The 25,254-nt window shown below is 41.7% G+C and overlaps 1 protein-coding gene and 1 pseudogene across 9 annotated transcripts in view; one reads left to right on the top strand and one right to left on the bottom strand.

Annotated features, from left to right (window-relative positions):
* Positions 1–25,254, top strand: part of VPS13B (vacuolar protein sorting 13 homolog B) — an 802,500-nt gene that overhangs the window by 749,929 nt on the left and 27,317 nt on the right. For all 9 annotated transcript variants that reach the window (XM_028500192.2, XM_028500193.2, XM_024115869.3 and 6 more), the window contains exons 48-54: positions 378–548; positions 904–1,105; positions 2,223–2,411; positions 5,067–5,213; positions 7,217–7,500; positions 11,166–11,293; positions 11,491–11,690. In XM_028500192.2, the coding sequence (XP_028355993.1) occupies positions 378–548; positions 904–1,105; positions 2,223–2,411; positions 5,067–5,213; positions 7,217–7,500; positions 11,166–11,293; positions 11,491–11,690 (1,321 nt within the window). The remainder of the gene's footprint in view (positions 1–377; positions 549–903; positions 1,106–2,222; positions 2,412–5,066; positions 5,214–7,216; positions 7,501–11,165; positions 11,294–11,490; positions 11,691–25,254) is intronic.
* LOC112062194 (uncharacterized) lies at positions 4,914–5,021 on the bottom strand (annotated as a pseudogene).

The raw sequence follows: 25,254 nt of genomic DNA, 5'->3' as shown, positions 1-25,254 counted from the left end.
CAGTAGAAAAGTAACTTTGTCCTACTGAGGGGGTAAGGGAGAATAGAGTTTTTTGTATGATTTCTTATCTTATGAGAATGTTATTTCTAAATTGCCCTGCCTAGTATTCTCTTATTCTCTTCTACAGTTTAAGATAAAATTCAGCCCCTTTGGATATAAATAAGAGGGATGATCAGAAAATTTAATTGACACATAATTTCTGTAGAGGAACAAGAGATCTCCACCCAAGCATTGGGGAGGAAAGGCCACGGCCCAGATAATTCCCCAAACTGTGTCATCATCCCTAAATCACCAAAAACTGACTCACTCTCACCAAAAATAATATTGGTTTATAATACATCTGATAATCATGCTTGTCTTTTCTTTCCATTTCCTAGAGAAGAAGATGATCCTTCACATTGTGCTGTTCCCATCTCAACATCCCTCATTAAGCAAATAGCCACTAAGATACACCCCGGAGGCACAGTTACTCAGACCCTTGACGAATTCTACGGGCCAGAAAAGTCCCTTCAACCCACATGGCCCTATAATAAAAAGGACTCTGACAGGTAATGTTCTCTAGCAGTCTTTTTCTACAAACATTTCTCAATATTAAGAAATAAATGACCATTCACAAAAATCTTAGATACCATAAAAACATTTTAAAAAAGATGTTTGCATGTATCTGTCAGATTGTGACCTTTTACCACCTAGTAGATGTATTCTGTAGATTGCTTCATTCTTAATCTCAAACATAATTGCATGAAAAGTTTCTTTCTCCTGGATGCAAATTTAGTATTGCATGACTCTGGTGTGAAGAGGCATCATACAGGAGCGTTGTGTGTCTGGAATCCTTAAACACATTTCATGAATCCTGAAGTCATCATGTTTCATTGAGTCTCTTGGATGTGGTATTTGGCACAGGAATGAGCAGCTGAGCCAGTGGGACAGCCCAATGCGAGTGAAGCTGTCAGCCTGGAAGCCATATGTGAGGACCTTGTTGATAGAGCTGCTACCCTGGGCCCTGCTCATCAATCAGTCCAAGTGGGACCTCTGGCTGTTTGAGGGAGAGAAGATTGTTCTACAGGTTCCTGCTGGCAAAATTATTATCCCTCCTAATTTTCAGGTACTATAACTTTTTTTTTAAACTAATAGGAATTCTTTCCTTTCAACAACCAGCTTTTATTCTGAGGTTGCATTTATGTTCTTAACAGAATCAATCAGTTGTGGAAAACTGTCCTCCTAGATGCATATGTAAGGGGTATGGAATGTTCTTTGATATTCAAAGACATCTCAGATGTCTTTTTTTTTTCCCCCCATCAGCAGTATTCATGCTTGAGTTATCATTAAATTTGATAACTTGTACTAGTTACATTCTCATTTCCATTGTGTATAGGATGTTTGACAAGTATTAGGATTTGCCCACTCAGGACATGTTAAGAATATAGAGCCATATTCTATGCTAACCCACCCCCTAGATATTTTTGTGGTTCTTACAGAAACTCTCAGAGATGTGCAAGATGGATAAGAATTAAAGATTTCTGAACAGCTATTTTTGTCAAGGCGCCTTTTCCTTTATAAGTGGACTTGCCTGTCCATAATCATGGATGCCCCCCGTTAGTGATAACAGCATAGAATCATTAATAACAAGGGAAGAAAAACTTCATTGTAAAACAGAATTTCATAGGAAGATTGTATATTCCATTACAGGAGAACTTTCTTGATAAGGCTAGCCCAGTTCAAGAAGGCACATAAATCTGTAAGAAAATAGAGTACAAGGCATTTCTAAATAAAATGTTTTCCTGATAGGGAATAATTTGAGAGTCTTTTTTTTTTTTTGAACTCCAGTTTATAAACATCTTTACTCAATTGCATTTTTCCTTTTTTTTTTTAAATAATCATATGGTGTTACCTTAAGGAATTGGAATGTTGACCTACATGTACGTAGTGCTGCATATTATTCTTTTGTCAAATGAAATGAAACCTTCAGTTTTTAAGCCTTTGGTATATAGGGTAGTCACAGTTTAGATTGATGTTTTTTTCCCTCCTTCCATAAATATGAATTCCATTGTGCTTCAGAGAAAGCACTGGGAACTAAAATAAAATATATGTTGCCATTACAAAAAAAAGGGATGTGGTTGCCTAAGTAGACCTGTTACATAATATAAGAAATTCCTATGAATTGAGGTTAAAAATATCAAAGTTAAGAAAAATACTTTATAATTGAGGCATTACTTTTCCAGGAAGCTTTTCAAATTGGAATATACTGGGCAAATACAAACACTGTGCACAAGTCAGTAGCAATTAAACTGGTCCATAACCTGACATCTCCAAAGTGGAAAGATGGAGGTAATGGTGACGTTGTGTCATTGGACGAAGAAGGGTTTGTTGCTGCCGAAATAAGACTTGGTGCTTTCCCGGGACATCAGAAGGTAAGATCAAAGTTGATAAAAGTCTGTGTGGCTCGGGGGATAGCATGCCATCCCTTCAACCTGTTTAAAATGAGTCTACCCTTTTCTTTTTTAATCCCTTTTTGGTATTACTTGTTTCAAACCATTTTTAACAGTGTAACGTGATTTCTTAGACCTCTCTGTTTTACAGTCGTTTTTTTTTTCCTTTACTAGTGATAAAAGCTGTGTCACATAGTTTATCCAATAACCACTCTATTTCAGAACACTCAGCAGTCACTTGATTTATTGTATGTAGGGGAAAAAAGTGAACTTATTCCAAAATATCCACAAGTTGTACTTGGCCTCCTTGTTTTAGAGCAGGAGGTGGAGCTGCTAACATTCTGAGTATTGAGTGAAAGGACAAAGGCTCCTGCAGCAAAGGTTATATTTCTGGAAAGGGCATCCTGAGCAAAATGATGTGGAGTTGTATTATTGAACAGCGGACTGGTACCCGTGTTTCTGAAGATGAATACAAAAAAAAGAAAAAAAAAGAGAAAAAAATAGTTATTTAACTAAATATAAGTGGTATGTGCTTTTCAACATGAATCTTTTCTAAAGTAGTATATGAAAACCAGTTAAGCTGAATAATATAGTAACACATTAAACTGTATGTATGAAGTAAGTATCATAGTGTACCATGTAGAAATCTCATGCTGTACTTAATGATATCTTCGTTATTTTAGCTGTCCCAAATCTGAAAAAGAAGGGGTGCTTCATCAGAGTAGCATAATTCAGAATGACCTTTCTCTGGGGAGAAGCTAGATTTTGACAGGCATCTTCAAAGAGCCTCTTGAGAAAAGTTAGGGTCATTTGGTGACTTTTTAAAAATAAATTTCTCTGATACAAAGTAGTAGGTCTTCAGTATTCAAGGCTGGTATCCATTTCCTCAAAGTTGTCTGGGCAACACATGTTTATGCTCTGCCGGCCAAAATACTGTAACACGGGTGTAAATGGCAAAGAGCTGTAAGCGTGAATCACCCAAAGTTGAATAGTTGTAAGTTGAGAACTACCATCAAAACCTGGAAAAAGAGTTATGATATACAGTCAAACACCCAGTACCTGCAGCACCTCACAAAGTGGCCACAGCAAGTGCGAATAAATGTTAGTGAAGGAATGAATGAACTGTTGGAAAATATGATATTATTATATTTATATCTCATTATTCTCTAGTAATGATTCTCAAACTTTTTAGTCTTTGGACCCTTTACACTCTTAAAAAATACCGAGGACCTCCAAAAACCTTTTGTTTATTTGGATTATATCTATTTGATATTTGTCAAATTAGAAATTAAAACAGAAAATTTTAAACACAAGAATTCACAAACATACATTTCATTAGCCATGAGCATGATGACATCATATGTCAAATAGCCTCTGGAAAACTCCACTGTACACTCATGTGAAAATTAGAGTGAAAAAGACGAATAGCATCTTATTATTATTTTAAAATTAGTTTTGACCTTGGGGCCCCCTGAAAGAATCTCAAAGACTATCTCCTCCAAGGGTTCCCAGACCACACTCTTGAGAACTTCTGTCTTGATGTTACCACTCGCTAGATGGATATCTTTAGGCAAGTAATATCTTCTCTGAGCATCAGTCCCTCATACAATGTGATAGGACAGTGAGATGATACACACCGTGGTTAAGAGCAGCACCGGGGAACCAGTCTGCATGGTTTCTAATTCCAACCCTTAGACCCTCTTTATCTTTGTGACCTTGGGCAAGTTGCTTACCTCTTTGTGCCTCGTTTTTTCTCTTCTGTAAAATGGGGATAATATAGTAGCTACCCCATGTGGGTGTAGTGAGCATTCTGTGAATTAATATGCATAAAGTACTTTCAACAGGTGGAGCACAAGAAAGCAATATATGAGGGTCAGCTGTTACTATTTTCTTCATCATTGTCATCATTATTTAAGTTCTCAGAACTCCCCTTGGTCCAGGTACACATTCAGTGAGATAGCTGCTACGATGAGCATGAGGAGGAGAAGGGGAATGCTGGATTGAGTTCTTTATGTTGAAAAGGATAAGTGGCATCTGTTTATGTATAAGTGCCTTATAAATAAATATGTTGTGAGGGAATTGGTTTAATAACTTGAAAACAAGTCTCTGTCACTATACAAAAGCAGGAAAAGTAGCTGGTTTGCTAAAGCACCCCGTTGAAGAGTAAATAGTGACCCTTTTTAGGGACCAAGACAGTTTTGAGACTGAAAGGGAACTCTACTAAATCCTCTGGAACAGAAGATAAAATTGATACTGTCCTGGGCAAACCAATGGATAAAATGACTTTTTAAAATAATCAAGAGGTTTTTATATGCCATATAATATTTTTTTTCCCCCTTTGGAAGCACCCACTTAAGTATCAGATTTAATTTGAATTTATGTATTATGTTCTGTTGTTTAGAAGTTGTTAATATTTTCATTAATTAATTGATGAAATGCATGATTGGTGAGTCAAAATACTCTAAAGATTGGGCAGAATAAACAAAAAAACAGTGGTTAGATGCCACGAAGTAGGTGCCAATGCCTTAACTGTATGCGCCTCTTCCATCCTTGTCAAGGGGGGTGCTAACCTTCTCTCCTTTCATACAACACCCATATAATATTTTAAAAATTACTCTTTCCTCAATTGTCCTGCAGTTATGCCAGTTCTGCATTTCCTCCATGGTACAGCAAGGCATACAAATTATTCAGGTTGAAGACAAGACTACAATAATCAATAACACACCGTATCAGATATTTTATAAACCACAGTTATCTATCGCCAGACCCCACTCTGGAAAGGAGGTAAGCAATTCAAAGATGATTGTTTTGTCTAATTTTTCATAAATCAATAATAATTATTATCAACTTTTTTTTAACCTGGAACAAATCAAAAGCTAACGCTGAATATAGGTAAAGATTCATTTATTTTTGCTTTCATTAAAACCGTGGATGCCATGGTGAGCACTTCCAAGGTAATTAATGAGGAGACGTCCTACCGAGCAGGAGGCCCGGACCCACTGGCAGCTGGGTGCTGCCGGCCCCATCTGCCCCGAGGCTGCAGCGCTCTCTGCCAGCGCTCACTAACACTAGGCCCCACCGGCGGGAAGCGGGCCTGACGACTGGCTCTGAGGCTCCTGGAAAAGAACATCTGCCTCGCAGGCCACCGTGCCTGGAGGAGCCGTGTGTGAAGAAGGCTCAGCCCCAACAGAGCCCCAGATCTGGGAGCGCTGAGCTCTGTGTCCACGAGGAGAGGAAATGTGAAAATGTACCAGCTCATTTACGTTAACGTCTCTATGGCAGAATACGCGGAAAATGAATCCAAGAAGGATTTTTTTTATTCAGTTCTTTATACAGTTCAGATGAACAGTTTTATTTTAAGAGAGTAAGGAGATATTTTAAAAGGATTTGAAAACAGAATATGCTAAGTGGTGTCTATTGTTTTATGCTATTGAAACCGTCATATAGAAAAGTATTATTTTTCTTTACTTTCCTCTGAATTTATTGTTAGCCCTTACTTTCAGCTCCTAAAAATTACATTAGAGCAATACACTAGGATGAAAGTCTTATTCTTCTAAGCCTACAGTGCATTATAGTATAGTATAAAAATGTCAGAATAATAGAATTTCATCTTGGTTCATTGAAGTATTGATAAAATAAATAGGTGACCAGAAGTTCCCTGGTGGGAAGTAGAGGTCAACAGGAATTGCATTGTAGGCGAGGATTTGAGGGAAGAGCCAGCCTGAGCCCTGATCATTTTCCTGCTTCTCCCCACCCTAGGGCTTCCTGAGGCACTGGGTCAGGGGTTTTCGACACTGACACTTCCTCATCTGAAGAGGGGCATAACTGTGCATTCCTTGCAGGTTTGGGGTGAAGGTTAAATGAGGTAATATGAGTAAAAAGGCTGGGCTCTCAGGAAAGGAGAATTGCCAGCAGTCACCTCAATACCAGCATCACAGTGGGCTCCTTGAGAGAAGGGGAAGGCCCCCATCCTTTCTGCAGCTGAGGGGGCCCCCTTTTTCAACCCCGACCCTGCTTCGGGCAGGTGTGGGAATTGTTTAAAGACATGGTAATCCCTACCCTCTCAGGGAGACTGTCTGGGACAGTGGGAGAAACAGCCACGAGCGAAGGAGGAAGCCTGGCTAGGCTTTGCCACACACTGGCTTTGTGGTGCTGGACAAATCATCTGCACTCTGGGAAGCAGCTTCCTCAGCTGTGAAAGAGGAGGGCCAAATAAATTATCTCTAAAGGTCCTTTTTATGTCTACAATCCTGAGACTCTCTAATGTGCCAGAAACCATGTGGAATTCCAACAGAGGGTTGGAGATCAGAGTTTCCTGCTCCCTCAGGATGAGCCTTCAAAAACATTTGTCTTCTGAGCCCCCAGTTTACCCTTCTGTATCACATTCAGATCTCTTCTGCCCAAGGTCCCCCGGGGTGCCACCCTTTCAGTCCAGCCACACCTCTCTAGGAGGACTCCCTCCCAGCAAACAACATTTCTACCACATGGCATGGCTTTTCTTTGCAATACCTGGGGGTCTTGAGAACTTTGCATCACCTTTGAAGTCACACCAGTTTTCTCATGCTTCATTATGCCTAGACGAGCCGACCCTGTTCTTCTTGCTCCTTGTAATTGTCTCATTAGAGCTTTCTAATGGGAACAGGATTTCTACTATTCCCCTGTCCCCCACCTGGCCACCTCCTGAGAATATATGTTATGGTTTCTCAGAAGCTGTGCTTTAAAAAGTTTAACTTCTCTGTATGACAGTAGTAACTGTGCTCTCTCTGCATTGTCTTTTCTTTCTTCAGTATTTTCATGTTCCAGACAGTGCTACTTTCAGCATTTGCCCAGGTGGCGAGCAGCCTGCTGTGAGATCCAGCTCCCTTCCTTGCTGGGACTTAATGCCTGATAGCAGTCAGTCAGCGCCGGATGCATCCCTGCTTCAGAAACAGATCTTGCTGGCCTTCTCTCCTGCCGCAGTTGCCGACAGCTCACAGTGCTGGAGCCTGCCAGCTCTAGTTAGACAAGAGTTTCCCAGACAGAGTGTGGCAGTGCCCTGCGGGAACTGTAGGGAAAATGGATTCTGTACCAGGTATTTTACATTTATGTGAATGTCCTTCTTTGCTTCATTGGGTGCCGGGGGAAATAGGAGAATAGTTGCAGTGCTCACCACACGTAAAATTAGGTTTTGCTTTTATTTTTCATGGCTTCTAGATTTTGTACACAACTGGGCAAATGTTATGATCACACATGGGTTGTCCCAGTGTACTACTGATGAGATTTTTCCCTTATGCAGCTTCTGCTAGGGGGAAATGTGATGTTTGTACCGTAGAATAGCAGAAATCTATCATAATGAAAAGATCACCTTCTTTTATGGCTTCTTAGCCTCTGTCAAGTGATAAGAAATAAGGGTTAAAATATGAGAGAGTCAAGTTGGAAAACCTTTTCTTTTCCCATATTTTACTTTTACTTCAAAATGGAATTTTTCTCAAGTCATTAAGAGAGATAACTTAGATAAACACAAGTCACAGAAGACTCTGTTCTGTGGTTGTTCCTGCACGCAAGTTACTCCAATTACCAATTACCAATTATGCAAATAGCAACCACAGAATCAAGCCAGAGACATGTAATGGTTTGTTCATACCGGACTTTTATTTTGCGGTCGTTTTGCATGCAATGTGTCCTTTCTGTAGCTGTCAGGAATAACTTATTTATGGTATATATGAAAAGTACAAAAGAAAACATATTGTAACCTTATGAGAGGTACCTTTTTTCGTGATTATGAATTTATAGACTTTATTTGAGATTTTAGCCATCTTAACTTTGATGTATATAGAGATTTCTAGTAGTAATATTTTAAAAGATAACTTCCTAACTCGAGTTATCCTTAATAGTAAGGCTCTGTTCCCTACACACATCCCTTCTTCTTTCACAACACTCACAAACATCCATGATTTTATAAACACTTTTCACCCCTAACTCGAGAGGAATGTTTGTCCTTATGTTCTGGTTAGAGAAGTTAAGTGTGGTGAGTTGTGTTTTTTTTTTTGTTTTTTTTTTTCCCCCCAATTAAAACAAACGTGGGACTTTGGGGCAGTGGTTAAGAATCCGCCTGCCAATGCAGGGGACGCGGGTTCGAGCCCTGGTCCGGAAAGACCCCACATGCCGCGGAGCAACTAAGCCCGTGCGCCACAACTACTGAGCCTGCGCTCTAGAGCCCGTGAGCCACAACTACTGAGCCCGTGTGCCGCAACTACTGAGCCTGCGCTCTAGAGCTCACGAGCCACAACTACTGAGCCGACGTGCCACAACTACTGAAGCCCGCACGCCTATAGCCCGTGCTCCGCAACAAGAGAAGCCACCGCAATGAGAAGCCCGCGCACCGCAACAAAGAGTAGCCCCCGCTCGCTGCAACTAGAGAAAGCCCGTGCGCAGCAACGAAGACCCAATGCGGCCAGAAATAAATAATAAATAAATAAATTTATTTTTAAAAAAACTTATTGTTTCCAAAGCGGGGTGGCGGGAGGGATAAATTAGGAGGCTGGGAATTAACATATGCACACTACTATGTATAAAATAGATAACCAACAAGAACCTACTGTATAGCACAGGGAACTATACTCACCGTTATGTAATAACCTATAAGGAAAAAGAATCTGAAAAAGAATATATGTATATAACTGAATCACTGTGCTGTACACCTGAAACTTACACAATATTGTAAATCAACCATACTTCAATAAAAAACATTTTTTTAACATCTTTATTGGAGTATAATTGCTTTTCAATGGTGTGTTCGTTTCTGCTTTATAACAAAGTGAATCAGTTATACATATGTTCCCATATCTCTTCCCTCTTGCGTCTCCCTCCCATCCTCCCTATCCCAGCCCTCTTAGGTGGTCACAAAGCACCGAGCTGATCTCCCTGTGCTATGTGGCTGCTTCCCACTAGCTATCTATTTTACGTTTGGTAGTGTATATATGTCCATGCCGCTCTCTCACTTCGTCCCAGCTTCCCCTTCCCCCTCCCCATATCCTCAAGTCCATTCTCTAGTAAGTTATTTTGAGATGATCGTAGATTCACATACAGTTATAGGAAATAATACAGAGAGGTCCCATGTGTCCCTTACCCATCTTGCAAAACTCAGCTATAATATCATAACTGGATATTGGCGTTGATACAATCAACATACAGAACATTTCCATCAATTAAGTGTGGTAAGTTTAAGGGAGTATTTTTGAAAGCAATGTGAACCTATGTATAGAAAGCAAAGCTTATTTTTAAAACTGAGTGACAAAATGTAAAATAAAACACTTAGAAATTAAGTTTAAAATTCTAAGATTTTATTAATATAATTTGAATCTTTATCTGTACATATTAAGCTAGATATTACATTGGAAGTGCCATATTTCAGTCTTGGCCCCAGCTCTTGGCTATCGGCAGAGCATTCTCTGTGGTTGGCTTGCCCGGCTCTTCCACAGGTAGGCTGGGAGAAGAACTTCGGTGCTAATGCAGAGATTGACGCTCGGAGAGTGTTCCATCTCTCCTCCCTCCTCCCCCCAGTCCAGCAGTGCACATGTCATGGTGTTAGTTAATTATTAATATGATTTCCCCAAATACCAATCGACAGTTCACCTTGACATTTCAGACAAATACAGTCTTTGGGAAGAACTCACACTGGTGAACAGAATAGGTAATGAATGGGAAATTCTTTAGTGTGTCATTGACCCCTTATAATAAGTGGAAACTGAGGGCCACATTTGGCAAATATCTGATTTCTTTGATTAATTTCATCAATCGGTCCACAGAATTTAAACTTCAGAGAGAATTTTTTTCCTGCTTTGATATGAAATACTTTTTGGTAGTCTCTAGGTCTAAATTGGAGCCTTTCTCTCTGTCCATTGTAGAGGTCAGCCTACGGCCACACAGCAGTTTCTCTGAGGCCAAATAGTAAATACAGCTTTGCTCTTCATAGTCAAAATGGAGATCCTGTAAAGCATGATGATTGGCAAAAATTGACAGCAAACATATTGAGCACACCTACCTTTAGAATTAAAAAAGAGCAAGTACCCAGATTCTCTAGTCGTCCTTCTAGAAGCACATCAACTCCTCCTTTGCCAAAATTTACCAAGCACTTTTGAGGAGGAAGCCACCCCATCTGAAGAGATTAAGGCACATATGCACAGAGGAAAAAAGAGCAGGAGGAAAAGCTAGCACAAGGATATCTGTAATTCTCTCCGAGTGGTAGGAGTTATGGGGGTTTTATTTTATCTATATTTTTAACTTAATTTTATTTTTTTAATTTTTATTTTATATTGGAGTATAGTTGATTAACAATGTTGTGTTAGTTTCAGGTGTACAGCAAAGTGATTCAGTTATACATGTTCTTTTTCAAATTCTTTTCCCATTTAGGTTGTTACAGGATTGAGCAGAGTTCCCTGTGCTATACAGTAGGTCTTTGTTGGTTATCTGTTTTAAATATAGTAGTATGTATAGGATTTTTCATATTTTTTTGAATATTTTATGATAAAAATGTTTACTGCTGTCAGAAAAAATTAGTAAACCTATCATTAGTGTTTGGCAGGTAATAGATGAGTGGATGACCATCCATTCTCTGGAAAACGTTTCCTCTGATGTATAAGAGAGAAGGTGTTATAGAGGTTCTGAATATTGCAAATCCAAATAAACATGTATCAGGAGAGAAAGCATGCATTTTTTTCTAAACCATTTCTATCCTTTGATCTGATTCTGTTCTAGGGCTATAGCACTGACATATCAAGAGCACTTTGGAGTGACTTATTTAACCCTCTCAGAAGACCCTAGTCCTCGAATAATTTTCCACAACAGATGTCCAGTAACAGTACTTATAAAGGAAAACACTAAAGGTATATGTTATAGTATTGAATTTAAATAATACAAAACCTATATTCTTTCTGGAGGTTTTTGACTTCGTAGTGACCTGTGATCCTTAAATAAAAGTGAGCTTCTTTGAGAAGTTTCTCTTGCCCCATTACGTTTAATATCCCCAAGTCTTTTTCTTCAAGGCCTAAGTCTGCATATGCCTTTCTTTTTTCAATTTTAGATATTCCAAAGTGTGAGGTTTATTGCAGAAGAATTCCTCCTGAGTGCTCAATTCATCATGAGCTGTATCATCAGCTTTCCAGTTATCCAGACTGCAGGACCAGAGACTTACTCCCCAGCCTCCTCTTGAGAGTAGAATTGCTGGAGGAAATGACGAGTGAGTGGAGCGACGCCATCGACATCAACAATCAGGGAACACAGGTCAGTGAGCCGCGAGGGTTCCTGCCAAAGCCCAAAGAAACAGTCCCTTTTCTAAGGTTTTGGTGGTTGTCTGTTTCTAAACATAGTTTTCTAAATGCTGAATGTCTTGTCTCTGTGTGAGGGCACATGTGTATCCACTTTTACATCTTCAATGGGCTATAAATTCTCAAACATAAGTATGTATCTCAAAGCGTACTTTGCAACTGTTTATGAGAGGAGAGCACCAGTTAAGCAAGCCCATCTTGGGTCTAAATCCAGGTCAAAAATGAAATAAAATTGTTAATCTTCTTTATATGGAAGGTAATCTAACTGTCCGGATCTCAGGACAATCATATTGTCAACCCTAGATTAATCACCTCTTTTGAAAATTTGCTAAGTGTAAAATATACATATTAATCCTAATAGTGCGTGAAACTTTGCAAATACAAGCACAGTTTTAAAAACCTGAACAGATCAGATGTCCTGATTTGTCTTTGTCTTACTCTGGATGTTAGTGATAATATTTTTCTTGAAAATGGCACAGGAACCTAGCATTTCCTTTCTGCTCTACTTAAAATTTGCCATTTTTCAGTACAACTCAGTGGCATTAAATACATTCACAATGTTGTAAAACCGAAACCACTATCTATTTCCAGAAATGTTTTGTCATCCTGAGCAGATACTCTAAACCCATAACTCCCCATTCTCCCCTCTCCCCAACTCCTGGTAACCTCTATTGTACTTTCTGTCTCTGAATCTGCCTACTCCAGGCACCTCATGTAAGTGGAATCATACAACATTTGTCCTTTTGTGTCTGGCTTATTTCACTTAGCATAATGTTTTCAACGTTCATGCATGTTGTAGCATGTGTCAGAACTTCATTCCTTTTTATGGCTGAATAATATTGTGCTGAACTTTTTAAAAGTCCTTTCACATATATTAGTCCATTTGATCTTCACAACAAGCTTGTGAAGTAGGTCCTACTGTAATGGTTACAAAACACATATTAAAGTTAAAAATGTACTTACAGTGATAATAATGGTTATCATTTAATAAGTGCTTAATGTATGCTAGGCATTGTGCTAAGCACTTTACATTCATTCTTACTTAACCTTTGCAGCAGCCATACAAGATAGGGACTGTCACCTCCATGTTACGGAAGTGAAAACTGAGATCTCCAGAAGGAACGTGGCCTAATTCCCATGTGTTACAAGGGAAGGGACTGGGATTTTATCTAGACCTGCCTGACTCCATAGCATTTGCTATGAATGCTACTTCCTTAACCTGGAATTCCTTAACTGCCTTCTTCCCCAGTCCTGCTGGCACATTCTTTCTCATCTCTCAAGAGATTCTCTCCCTACATCCCTGTGAAGTCTCCTGCTCCCACCCCCGGGACCCTCTACATACTCATACAACGTTTGTAACATTTAATTGCATTCACTTCTGTAAATGATTTCCTACCAAGTCAAGATTCCTGGCAGTCAGAGGTTACCAAGAGAGGTCTTATAAAGGAGGAGAAGAGGGTCCCAGGCCTAACCTTGGGAAACTCCAACATGTGAGTGTCACGCAGCAACAGGCTGAGAAGGAGCGTGGCAGGAGGAGAAACTGGGCCGGGCAGAAACAGGGAAGCCCCCTGGAAGAGAGAGTTTACAGGATGCAAGATGGTGGGAAGAGAGCCAGCAAGGTGACCATTGGAAGTTACAGGCTCAGAGGGAGTGGAAGTGAGGCAGCGCAAGGACGGGTGAGAGGCGTCCTTTCAAGAGGCGTGGCCATGAAGCAAATGAGATCAGTGGGGAGGAAGCCCTTTATATGCTGCAGGAAAGGAGTCGGTCGAGGAGATATGAGAACAGGAGCGAGGAATTGCCAGAGAGACAAGTCCAAAGCACGGGGAGTGTAATTCTACTTGAACAGAAGGGCCACGCCGTCTTCTCTGTTGGCAGGAAAGAGTTGGGGATGGGCACAGGTGTAGGTAGAGAACTCAGGAGGGATGGGCTGGGAAATGGAGTGAAGTGATACCCACTGGCCTTAAGTTTATTATGAAGTGTGGAATGAAACATCTGCTGAGAGACAGAGGGAAAGGGGCGGGGGCCTGGGGAGAGCGTAGCTGTGGAAACAGGTGAAGGACATGGGCGGGGGCAGGTGCAAGAGGGGCCCCGCTCACCTGGGAGACCTGCGTTTGTGGTGCCCCCAACTACTGAGGGGTGGGATCTCCATCCGCAGCACTCATGTGATGAACAGTGAAAATCTGCTGGGTCTGTGCAGCCTCAGAAGATGCTCCCCATCTCAGTAATTTACAAAATAAGTATCACCAGCTTCTCAAGGGTCCCTGAACTCCCCTGCATCGGTTTGAAGATGTTTGAAACCTTGCTTATATATGTCTAGGGAATTCTTTACAATAGGCATTCTGCCTGCCAAACCTTATTTTGGGGATTCCTGTTCACTCTAAATTTCCTCAAACCTTTGTAGTCAGGGACACTTCAAAGCTGAGAGGAGGTACTGTTTCCAACACCCTTATCATCCCTGGTCCGAGGACCCAGCAAAGTCTCATGTTCCCATTAATCTTTGAGGAGCTGTGTGCCATATGTCCCGCAGACCACGGTTTACTTCCTACTCTGGAGGAAGATTTGTTTCAGGCCCTCACTGACATCTCCTCAGTAACACACCAGGGCATATAAATCACTGGGGAGCTTGGGGAGCTGCGTCCTCTGATGAAAGGAAGCAGCCCTTCTGTAGGAGGGAGCTTGTCTTCCAGGAGCCTTTCCTCAGCCCTGGGTCACAGGCACGTGATGTGAATTTCAAAGCTGACCTACAAAAAGGCAGAGTTAAAACACCGTAAAATCTCCATTATGCCCCAAGGAAGAAAACTCCTTTAGCTTTTGTCAGTCATAGAGATGCCCCTGCCTTGGTCATGTAAATAAGACCGTGTCATGTTGTAGAATTTTGGCGTGGAATATGAGAAGGAATATGCAGACGGTAACTTGATGGTTACACAAAGAAGTATTCTTTGGATCAAGAGTTAACTAGAAGACCTGAGAGCGTGTCGGCCACAAAATTCTGATTGGGGTAGGTTTTCTGGGGCTGTGTCCCTGGCTCACACCTGGTTAGAAGACATCTCAGCCAGGGGCCCCGCAGTGGCAACTGGTGCTCTTATCCCTAGTCACAGTGCGTGGGAGCCTGACTTCAGGGAGGAAAAATCTTTAGATTCTCAATAAGCAAGTGAAAGCATGAGAAATAAGCTTATGTTGATAATTTTAAGTCATAATTTTGATCCTGTCAGGGCAATACTTTAGAATCCTGTCACAGTGTATGGGATTTCAGTTGCTGATAGTTCAAAACCTTATTTTCGTCAAAGTTAGGCAACCTTCTTTGGAAAAATTGAGAACAAAAAAAGGTACACAGAAAACATAGTAGTTACCTTTTTACTAATATAGACACTGAGAAACATTGCTTCAGTCGTTCAATCCACAGGACTTCTTGAGATTAAACATGCACCAGACATTATAACCTGGTGCTGAGACTACATAAAATACAGTGAACAAAAATGGAACACAGCCCTTTCCCTCAAGGAGACCATGTGTGGAGGAGATAGATGATAAGCAAGTAATCCCACGGGCCGTTGTACTGTTGTGAACCCTGGTAACAGCTCTGCAGGAGAGGCGGGTACAGGTGTGCTATTATACGGCAGACTAATTTGAGAGGCCAAGGAGTGTGTCAGTGGATAAGAGACCTGGCACCTATGCCTTAAAGGAGGAACAGGCATTAAGTATTAGACGAGGGAATGGGAGATTTTTCTTGGCAGAAAGAACAATGTGTTCAAAGCTTGGGTGCTCAGAGAGGGAGCATCGGCCTTTCAGGGATCTAAATGCCAGTGTGGCCCTAGTGCCAGACGAAGGAAACGGGGGTGAGAGAGGAGGCTAGTGAGGCAACTCAAGGCCAAACCTGGCAAGATGCTGTAGCTCCAATCAAGGGTTTGGGTTTTTATCTTAAAAGCCACGGGAAGTGATTGAATTGTTTATGAAAAGCAATTTCTGAGCCAAAGAAGAACGAGCAGTTTGAACCCCAAAAGGCAGATTAAAATTATCTCTTTGCAGGTGAATTCTCTTCTACAAAGATCCAGTAAATTCTCGTGATCTTTGACTCTTTTTTTTTTTTTTTTTAATTTATTTTATTTTTGGCCGTGTTGGGTCCTCGTTGCTGGGCACGGGCTTTCTCTAGTCGTGGCGAGCGGGGGCTACTCTTCGTTGCGGTGTGCGGGCTTCTCATTGTGGTGGCTTCTGTTGTTGTGGAGCACGAACTCTAGGCACGCAGGCTTCAGTAGTTGTGGCTCACAGGCTCAGTAGTTGTGGCTCACGGGCTCTAGAGCACAGGCTCAGTAGTTGTGGCGCACGGGCTTAGTTGCTCCGCGGCATGTGGGATCTTCCCGGACCGGGGCTCGAACCCGTGACCCCTGCAATGGCAGGCGGATTCTTAACCACTGCGCCACCAGGGAAGTCCTCATGATCTTTGACTCTTAACAGAAGTGTTTAGTGGGGTCAGCATCACTGCTGTTTTCTTCTCCTATGAGCTCTGTACCATTTACAAAGTGCTTTCACATCCAGTCTCCATTCTTTCATTCATTTATTCAACCAACTTTTATTGAGGACCTATCAAGGGCCAAACCCTTTGCCCTGAATAATGTATAATTCCCACCTTCAAGGCACCTGCATAGCTAAATAAATGCAGTCGAGTGTAGTAAGCCCTAAGATAGAGGCTTTGATCACTGCAAAAACTCTAAGATAGTCGGGGCAGTAATTTTGATGTTTATGTTACTGATGAGAGGATTGAGGCTTAAAAAGTAATCCACTAGCTGGTTTATAATTAAGCAGCATCAGGCTGGAACCTGGGTCTGCTCACATGTGGCCCAGTCTCGTTTTTCCTATACCAAGCTAAGAGCACTGTCTGTCCTTTGGAGTCCTGCCCTGGCTACAAACATTTCCACCTGAAAGTCGATGAAAGCACAGGTTAGAAGAGGTTTTCTAATTTCCCCTTTTACCTAGAGCAAGAGTCCCTTCCATGACATCCCACCCTAGAAGACTCCCAGTGTCATAGTCATGGCTTATTCCAGCAGTGACTATGAGGAAGTTTCTGCTTATATCAAGCTGAATACTATCCCTCTGTAGGATCCGTTCATCCATCCTTGTTTAACCTGCTGAGGCATCACAGAGTATTTACTTCCCCTTTAATAGAACAACACTACGGTCATTTGAAGGCAGCTTCAACATCTTCTCTAACTGTTCCCTTATCCAGGCCAAATGTTTCTGGTTCCTTGAACCATTCCTTCAGCAAGTGTGATTTCCAGACCATCACCACAGTTACCCTAGCCTGAACACACGAGTGTGTTATGTTCCCTTTTAAAAATCTGGCAGCCAGAATTACACATACTATTCCAAATGTGGTCTAACCAGCTATTACCTCCCTATGCTTCCATTAATAAATTAGAAGACTGAGTTAGCTTTTTATTAACGAGTTCAGACTGTTTGTTATTATTGAACTCGTGGTCAGCCACATCCCCCAGATCTTTATCATATGACTTGCTGTACAGTTGACTTTTTTAACCCAATGACAGGACTTCACATTTACCCCCAGTAAATTAAATCTTGTTGCTATTGGCCTAATCCACTTGTTGAGATCGCTTTGAAAAAATTGTGATGCTGTCATCCAACATATTTAAGTATCCCTAGTAGCTTTATGTCATCTATAGATGTGGTGAGCATGCATTCTACATGTTCATCCAAGTCGTTAATAAATATGTTGAACAGGACGAGTCCAAGGTCAACATGCTGCAGTGAATCACCAGACACTTCCCTAAGGCGTGGGTTCAATCAGCCACTAGCACACCAAACTGTACTGTCATCTAACCCCATTTCTTAAATAAGAAAATGTGTCTAAAAGCACTTTTAAACTATACTGTATAAGATATTTCTTATCTTGCTTGCAAGAATATCATGAGACACTTTGGTAAATGCCTTGATGAGCCAGAACTCAAATGTGTAATCAGTCCATTTGGTGCAGATCAGACAGGGGTAGCCCTGAGCACGAATGCTTAAAGAGCATGTAGTCATTTTCAGAGATATCATTAGCATCCATCCCAGAATGCTTACATAGGGAAGAAGTCGTCGATCCAAGTGAGAATCTGCCTTATAAAATGTGTAGTGCAGATGTTTTGGCTTCTTGCTTACTTCAGTCGCCTCCCTCACCCCCCCCATATCAGGGCCAGAAGAGATATCAGCAAGTTGACACCCAATTGTAACATCTGCCAAGTATCTTGGTTGAGAGTCTCCTATGTGTTTACAGTTTGTTCTGGTTGAGTCACCATCGCTTCCCAAGATACTCGGGAGTAGGGATTTCCCTAAAATATTTTTCAGTAAGTATACAGAAGGAAGAATTACACCCAGACTATCTGTTATTTTCTTCTCATCCTTATCCAGTCGTTCCTACCTTAGAAATTCTCCCCCCTTCTTTTCCTCTCTGGGAGATCTAATTCATCTCCGAGCTTCAGCTACCATCTCTGTCACCCAGTCACTCCCAGGTACCTGTCTCAGGCCCCCACATCCCTCCCGAGCTCCAGCTCTGTGTTTCTGGCCACCCACCAGACATCTCTGCCTGAAAGACCTGCAGTCACCTCAAACCAGGGTCATCATCTGAAACCAAAGGGATCATTTTCCATCCCCCGAGCCAGCTTCTCCTAGAGTCTCTGCTTCAGTTAATATCACCACCAATTTTCCAGTATACAAACCTTAAATAATATTGATATAAAGTTGTATTGAATGCCTGCTTTATGTCAAGCACTTTACACAAACATTGTCATTAGTCTCCGTCGCATCTCTTACAGGTAGATGGTACCTGAAGCTCTGAGAGGTTAACTTGCACAGGGAAAGTGGACCTGGGATTCAATCCCAGGACTGTCTAGCTTCCAAGCCTGTCTTTTTCTGCAGCATCCCAGTACTTTCCTTTCCCTCTCTTCCCCCATTCTTCCAGTAAGTCACGAAGTTCTGGCAGAAATTCCGCAGAAGTGTCTCTGTATCTGCCCCTTCTCTCTGTGACCAGGGTCTACTTCAGGCCTTTTATTCATCATCTGTCTCCCAGATTTTAACAATAGCCCCTTGAAGGGTCTCTCTGTGGTCAGCCTCCCTACCCGCAAATCTGTCTCCACAGCTACCACCAGAGTGATTACTAAAACACAGAGTCCAGTGCAGAAAAGCCTCTTCAGTCCACTAGACTGCTTAAGACAAACCACTACCTGCAGCCAAGCAGGCTACATCTTACTGCCTTATTCCCTCCGCAGGTTAGCGTTCAATCCCATAGCATATGGGGAAATCTCTTCTTCCCTTCAAAGTCTAAATCTTGAAGTCTCCCATACTATGGTTTTCCTTCCTAAGATGTTATTTTACAAACTATTTGATCTGGGGATATAAGTATATTTTGTTTTATATTTTTTCCTTCCCAAAATAGAGGGTGAAATGTTTTACAGATTTTTGCCAAAAGTCAGCAGAACAAATGCAATGCCTGATTACCATATCTTCAGATCAATTTGTGGAGGCTGAGACATCCCACAATCTGTCATAGACAAGCTGGAGACCCAGGAAAGCCATGGTGTAAATTCCAGTCCAAAGGCAGGAGAAGATGAAATGAAATGTTCCCGCTCAAACAGTGAGGCAGGAAAAAAGGGGCAATTTCTTTCTTCCTCCACATTTTGTTCTTTTCAGGCCCTCAGTGGATCGGATGATGGTCACCCACACTGGGGAGGGCAGTCTGCTGAATGCACTGATTCAAACGCTGATCTCCTCTGGAAACGCTCTCACCGACACATCCAGAAATCATGTTTTAATCTGGGCACCCCATGGCCAGAGTCAAGTTGACACAAAATTAACTATCAGAAAAGAGGTGCGCATGTGAGGTGGGAGCAAAATCAGTCAGGTGAAAGAAAGACAATTGAAGAGGGATGAAGTCCAGCAAGTGTACTATGATGGGAATTGAGCCCAGTTACGGAGAGAATTAGCACAAATTGGAGGAGGGGGTGGCTTAAGGACTTTTTTTTTTTTTTTTTTTTTTTTTTAATGGAATGCGGGCCTCCCTCTGCTGCGGCCTCTCCCGTTGCGGAGCACAGGCTCCGGACGCGCAGGCCCAGGGGCCATGGCTCACAGGCCCAGCCGCTCCGTGGCATGTGGGATCCTCCCAGACCGGGGCGCGAACCCGGTTCCCCTGCATCGGCAGGCGGACGCGCAACCACTGCGCCACCAGGGAAGCCCTACACATCTTTATTGGAGTATAATTGCTTTACAATGGTGTGTTAGTTTCTGCTTTATAACAAAGTGAATCAGCTGTACATATGCATATGTTCCCATATCTCTTCCCTCTTGCGTCTCCCTATCCCACCCTCCCTCTCCCACCCCTCTAGGTGGTCACAAAGCACCGAGCTGATCTCCCTGTGCTATGCGGCTGCTTCCCACGAGCTAAAACAGGGATACCCGTTACGTAACTGAGCTGCAGTGCTGGGATGCTTTGTAACTGCCTCTTGATTATCCCTGGATTATTCCATATAGTCTATCAGGATAAAAAAGAGAGAAAGAATGGAGAGAAAGGAAGAGAGATAGACTTCCAAGAATACTTCCAGTTATTTCCTAGGCGTCACCTTGTAACTTAATTACTCAGTAAAATTAAACTGGTGTAATTTTTTAAAATATTGTTTGTTGGATAAAAATATAGCAAATAATCATTTTAATAAAGATAATATGTATAAAAGCACAAGTTACGTTGCACTGTTCCTTATTTGTAATTGTAGTAAAAGATAATGTACTAACTGGGAGGCAGGACCTAGGCCTCAGTGGTTTTCTTATAGCCACAGTGTGTAAGAGAAAGTCTTACTGATCTAAGTGCTCTAACACAGACACAGATGACAGAACACGGAGTATTCCCCAAATGTTTTGTGGTTAAAGCAGCAAGTCTCTAACTATATGTTGCCTCTAGCCTTCCACACACATACCCATACTACCAACGTGAAGTGAAGAAAGTAAAAAATAACTAAATGACAGCATCGATCAGGACTGACTAGCTTATTCTGCAATAATATACAACTCAAAAAAAAGAGAAAAATCCCCTTGGCTTTTTATAAAAAAATCAGTCTCTTAATTCATTCTTCCCCTCCCCACCCCAGAGCATCTCTCCTCCCCAAGATTCTAACCAGTCACCACATCCCACTGGAATTCAGTACTAATGAGAGATGCCCTCTTAGCCTGGATGTGGCTCCTTTTCATCTGGAGATGTATGAACTCGTCGGCTCCCCTCTCCCCGCCAAAACACAGGACAGGATAACAGTAATAACTCCTCCAAGCTGGAAAGAGGGAGAATGAGACACATACACAGCCTCTCGCCCATAACAATGCTGAAATTTTTCTGAGCACATACTGTGTGGGGTTTTATACCTTGGAAACAAGGACTAGTCTTCAAGCCCTGTCTCTGCTCATGACTGTCTCTTTTACCATTGTTCTTCCGGTCCCTGGATCTACCTTCCGAGATCCTCCTTGGCCAACATCTGAAGTTGTATTGAGTCTCAAATAATCATTCACAGACTCTTTTAGTCTAGGTTCATGAGTTTATTAGGCAGTAGTAATTTCTCAGAAACTCGGTAGACTGCTTATCTGTTTGATTCCAGAGAATTCCATGTGCTAATAACCACATCCTTGGTCCTTTTAAAGACATATTTCTGTACTATCTTGCTTCCTTACCTCTCTTTGGATTTAGGAGAGCTTCTGTGGCAAAGTTAAACTATTCATCTAAAATTTTTTTCTGAGTCATTGTAACAATTAAGAAGTTTTAACAGTGAGTTCTCATGGCTATACATAGCCCTAAGTCTGAGTATTAATCTGCCTTCATGTTCAAAGATTAAGTTTTATCTCTTACTGTTTGGGGTTAAAAGCATTACTGACTTTGCAAAGCCCTGAATTTCTGGAATCTCTTTATTCTCTTGAATTTCTGTTTGCAAACTGGCCAGTTCTTTCCTGAGCTCATCGCTTCTTCATAGTGAAACACATTGCCAGACACAGCCAGCAGCAGCCAACACTCACTACTTATGTTTTGTTTTCAAACCTCATCTTCTAGAGCTACAAATCTATTAGGTTTATAATCTACCTCCCAAGTAATCTCAGACAGGTTTTACTAAGTGTCTTGCCACTTTGTAACGTGAATTCCCATTCTTGTAGCTTCAATATCAATTCCTGCTGCCTACCATTAAGCCAAGGACTCAAGAGTTTAGGTTTTTGCTGGAACCCTATTTCTATTACCAATATCTCTATCCATTAGTATAGGCTACATTATTTTGCCTATCACAGTCCTGTTTACTTCTTGCTTATGCTACATCCCAGGGTTTGTCATCAGGGGCTCTGTTCTACATGGTCACTCAGGGACCCAGGTTGACAGAGGCCCCATCATCTTCTGTCTGGCTCATTGTAGCACACCACCCCCAAACCTAGAGGCTTGCAACAACGGTGATTCAGAGGGTTTGGTTGGGTGATTTTTCTGCGTGAGCCTGGGATCACTCGTGCAGCTGCATTCAGGTAGAGGGTTGGCTACGGATGAGTTCAGCTGGGAAGTCTGGGCAGCTCTCTGACCACGTGGTCTTTCCTCCATCGGGAGGCTAAACCAGGCTTTCTCACATGGTTGGCAAGAGGGCAAACCCCCAAAAGCAAGCTTTATCATGCTTCTTCTTGAAGAAGATGGACACAAAACTGTTGCCCTCATGAACTTACACAGAGACTATGATGGTTAACACCCTGAGAGGGAGAAACATTTTATACATCTCTGCCTTGGAACTTTTGGCTCTTATCTCATTATCTGTGTACTTGGCTTTTTCACCACCCAAGCTGGGAGCAACTTGAGGGCATGATTTCTTCTCAGTGCCCACTGCAGTGAGGAGCCCCTTGTAGGCTCACCTTAAATATCCAATAATTGACTGAATGATTAAATGATCAAACCCTTAGACCAAAACAAGAATTTATTTTAATTTCTGGGGGACCTGGCACTAATTCCTCTGGCACTTGGGTTCCCAACCCTCTAATCCCTAGAGCTCACATTGTACAAAATGCTTGGTGTTGCAGGTTATTTCTCTACATGTGAAAGGAGACAAGAGTAGGCTACAAGAATTAAAGTCTGCGTTTCTTCCGTTGTAGTGATGAGTAAAAGGGACACCCAGCAATATTTCTCTCCAGGGTCCAGGTTTTTGGCTGGAAGACGTACGTTAAAGGTTTAGGTTAATTTGCTTACTTTCAGAGTTCCCTGGGCAGTTAACAGAAACCGTCAGCTTGCCGTATCCTTATTATCTTAGCAAGCACGCGTATCCTGACTTCAAAATGCCTGCCGATTGCCTGGAGGATGAGCAGAACAGTAAGCATTTTCCTCTCCTGGCCCCTCCTTCCTTCCTTGGAGGGGTAGTAGCTCTGGTTTCTAACGCTCTCTGCTAAATCACTGGGGCATGCCCTGAAGTTATGGACAGTCCTTGAGAGGAAGGAGTATACATGGGAGCACAGGACCTTAAAAAGGTTTGTGTCAAATGAATAATCCCATGTCTGTAAGCCTGGAAGAAAGCAGTTGACTTACTTTACATATCATACAAAATAACAGCTATTATAAATGTGACTGTCTCTCAAAGAATATCTGTTTGTTTTAGATTCGTGAGCTGAACCATTTTTTAGGTTGGCTGCATTCCACATTTTATCATAGTCAAGTTCCGTTTTTATCTTGGAACAAAAAAGGGCAAATTCAGGATACAGAGTCTTTCGAAACAGATATTTTTGCAAAACAGTCCATTTGGGAAATATATCCATAGAGAATACAAACTGACTCCACTCCTGCCCTCAAGAAGTTGAGAACCTAGTGATTGAGTCTATGATATAAACCAGTGACTGTAATACAAGCAATAAGATTTGTGATCAAACAGAAGTATGGTTAAAGTGTTTTAGGAATGCAGGAATAGATATCAATCCGAGGAAAGGAATGGAAACATTAGAGAATACCTTCCTGGAATAAGGTGTCCTTACCCTATATGTGCAAAGATACATAGAATTTGGAAAGGATTTGCATGGGGGGACGGCGCGTTGTCCGCACAGAGGGTGCCGAGGGGCAGTCAGGGACCTAACTAAGCTAGAGCAGTGGCCATAGAATGAAAAAGAAGGCTAGGGCAGGAGTCGGCAGAGCAGGAGATGAAAGTAGGGAGGAGGCAGAGGTGACCTCCAGGTGCCCTGGATGCTGAGGACGCTCAGGATTTCTGAAGGAGGAGCCGTTGTACGAGAAAAAGCCCAGTAACCTTGAAGTCACTTCCAAGGGTGAGAATCACAGACTCCTGTGGTTCTGTGTACACTCTTTCTGGTACCTCTTCACTTTGTCAAAATTAGAACACATTCATCACATGCCAGGCAGACACCTAGCTTTGTTCCTTCATCCAGGAATTTTCAGTCTTTCCTCTTTTATTTCCGGTTCTAACTATAATAAAGGGCCCAGACTTGGACTGAATTGATACTGCAAATCATCAGTATCAGCATTCCCAAACACAAGGAGGTTCTTGCCCTTACCCTCAGGTAATGCTGACAGTGAACATGACGTTCTCGGAGTTGTTTTTCAAATAGTTCTGATTTCAAATATTTATCTATTTAAGCAACGTTGGTATTGAATTCTGAAAGGACATCTGTTCTGCTGGCCTGGCACCTGGCTTCTGAGATAGAACTTTTTTGCAGGGGGGGATAGAACTGTTTTTTAAGTCTTAGGCCACCTTCTCATGGAAGAAAAATTAATTTTTACTCCAAGCAAATCAAGTTATCTGACATTCTTGTTACAAGTTATGTGAGGGACCTTGAGGGGACTATAGCATGTCTTGTTGGTGGGTTTTCAGGTATGTTTTTGTGTCCCCAGCGTAAAAGGGCATCATTATGGTAGTAAGTCAAAACTCAAGGGCCTGAAAGTTTTTTGCACATTGCATTTCAATTCCTGTGTTTTAGGGTTTTTTTTTTTCCCACAGATATTCATACGGACACATAAAGCTGGCCCATGGCTGGGCTTCAGCCCATACAGAGTTATTTGTCAATTCCAGAGAAGCAGAGAATGAAGACACTTATGCCCTGTCATCCATCTTTTTTCTTTTCTATGAACCTTACGGCTGGATATTGAAAAATCTGGATTTGATTCTTTTTTTTTTTTCATTTCAAGTCAGCTGAATAGCCTGTACACATGGATGTAAAGAAATATAACCAGGAAGTGTTTGTGGTATTGAATCAGAACTTAAGACATTTGAAGCCTCTGAGAGTTTTACAGTGTCTGGCCTTACATTTAGGTCTTTAATCCATTTTGAGTTTATTTTTGTGTATGGTGTTTTAGGGAGTGTTCTAATTTCATTCTTTTACATGTAGCTGTCCAGTTATCCCAGCACCACTTATTGAAGAGGCTGTCTTTTCTCCATTGTATATTCTTGCCTCCGTTGTCATAGATTAGGTGACCATAGGTGCGTGGGCCTATCTCTGGGCTTTCTATCCTGTTCCATTGATCTATATTTCTGGTTTTG

The sequence above is a fragment of the Physeter macrocephalus genome, chromosome 15, assembly GCF_002837175.3.
Source record: "Physeter macrocephalus isolate SW-GA chromosome 15, ASM283717v5, whole genome shotgun sequence".
NCBI classification, from domain to species: Eukaryota; Metazoa; Chordata; class Mammalia; order Artiodactyla; family Physeteridae; genus Physeter; species Physeter macrocephalus.
Note: the sequence above shows the minus strand (reverse complement) of the source record. Positions and strands in the feature narration are given on the sequence as shown.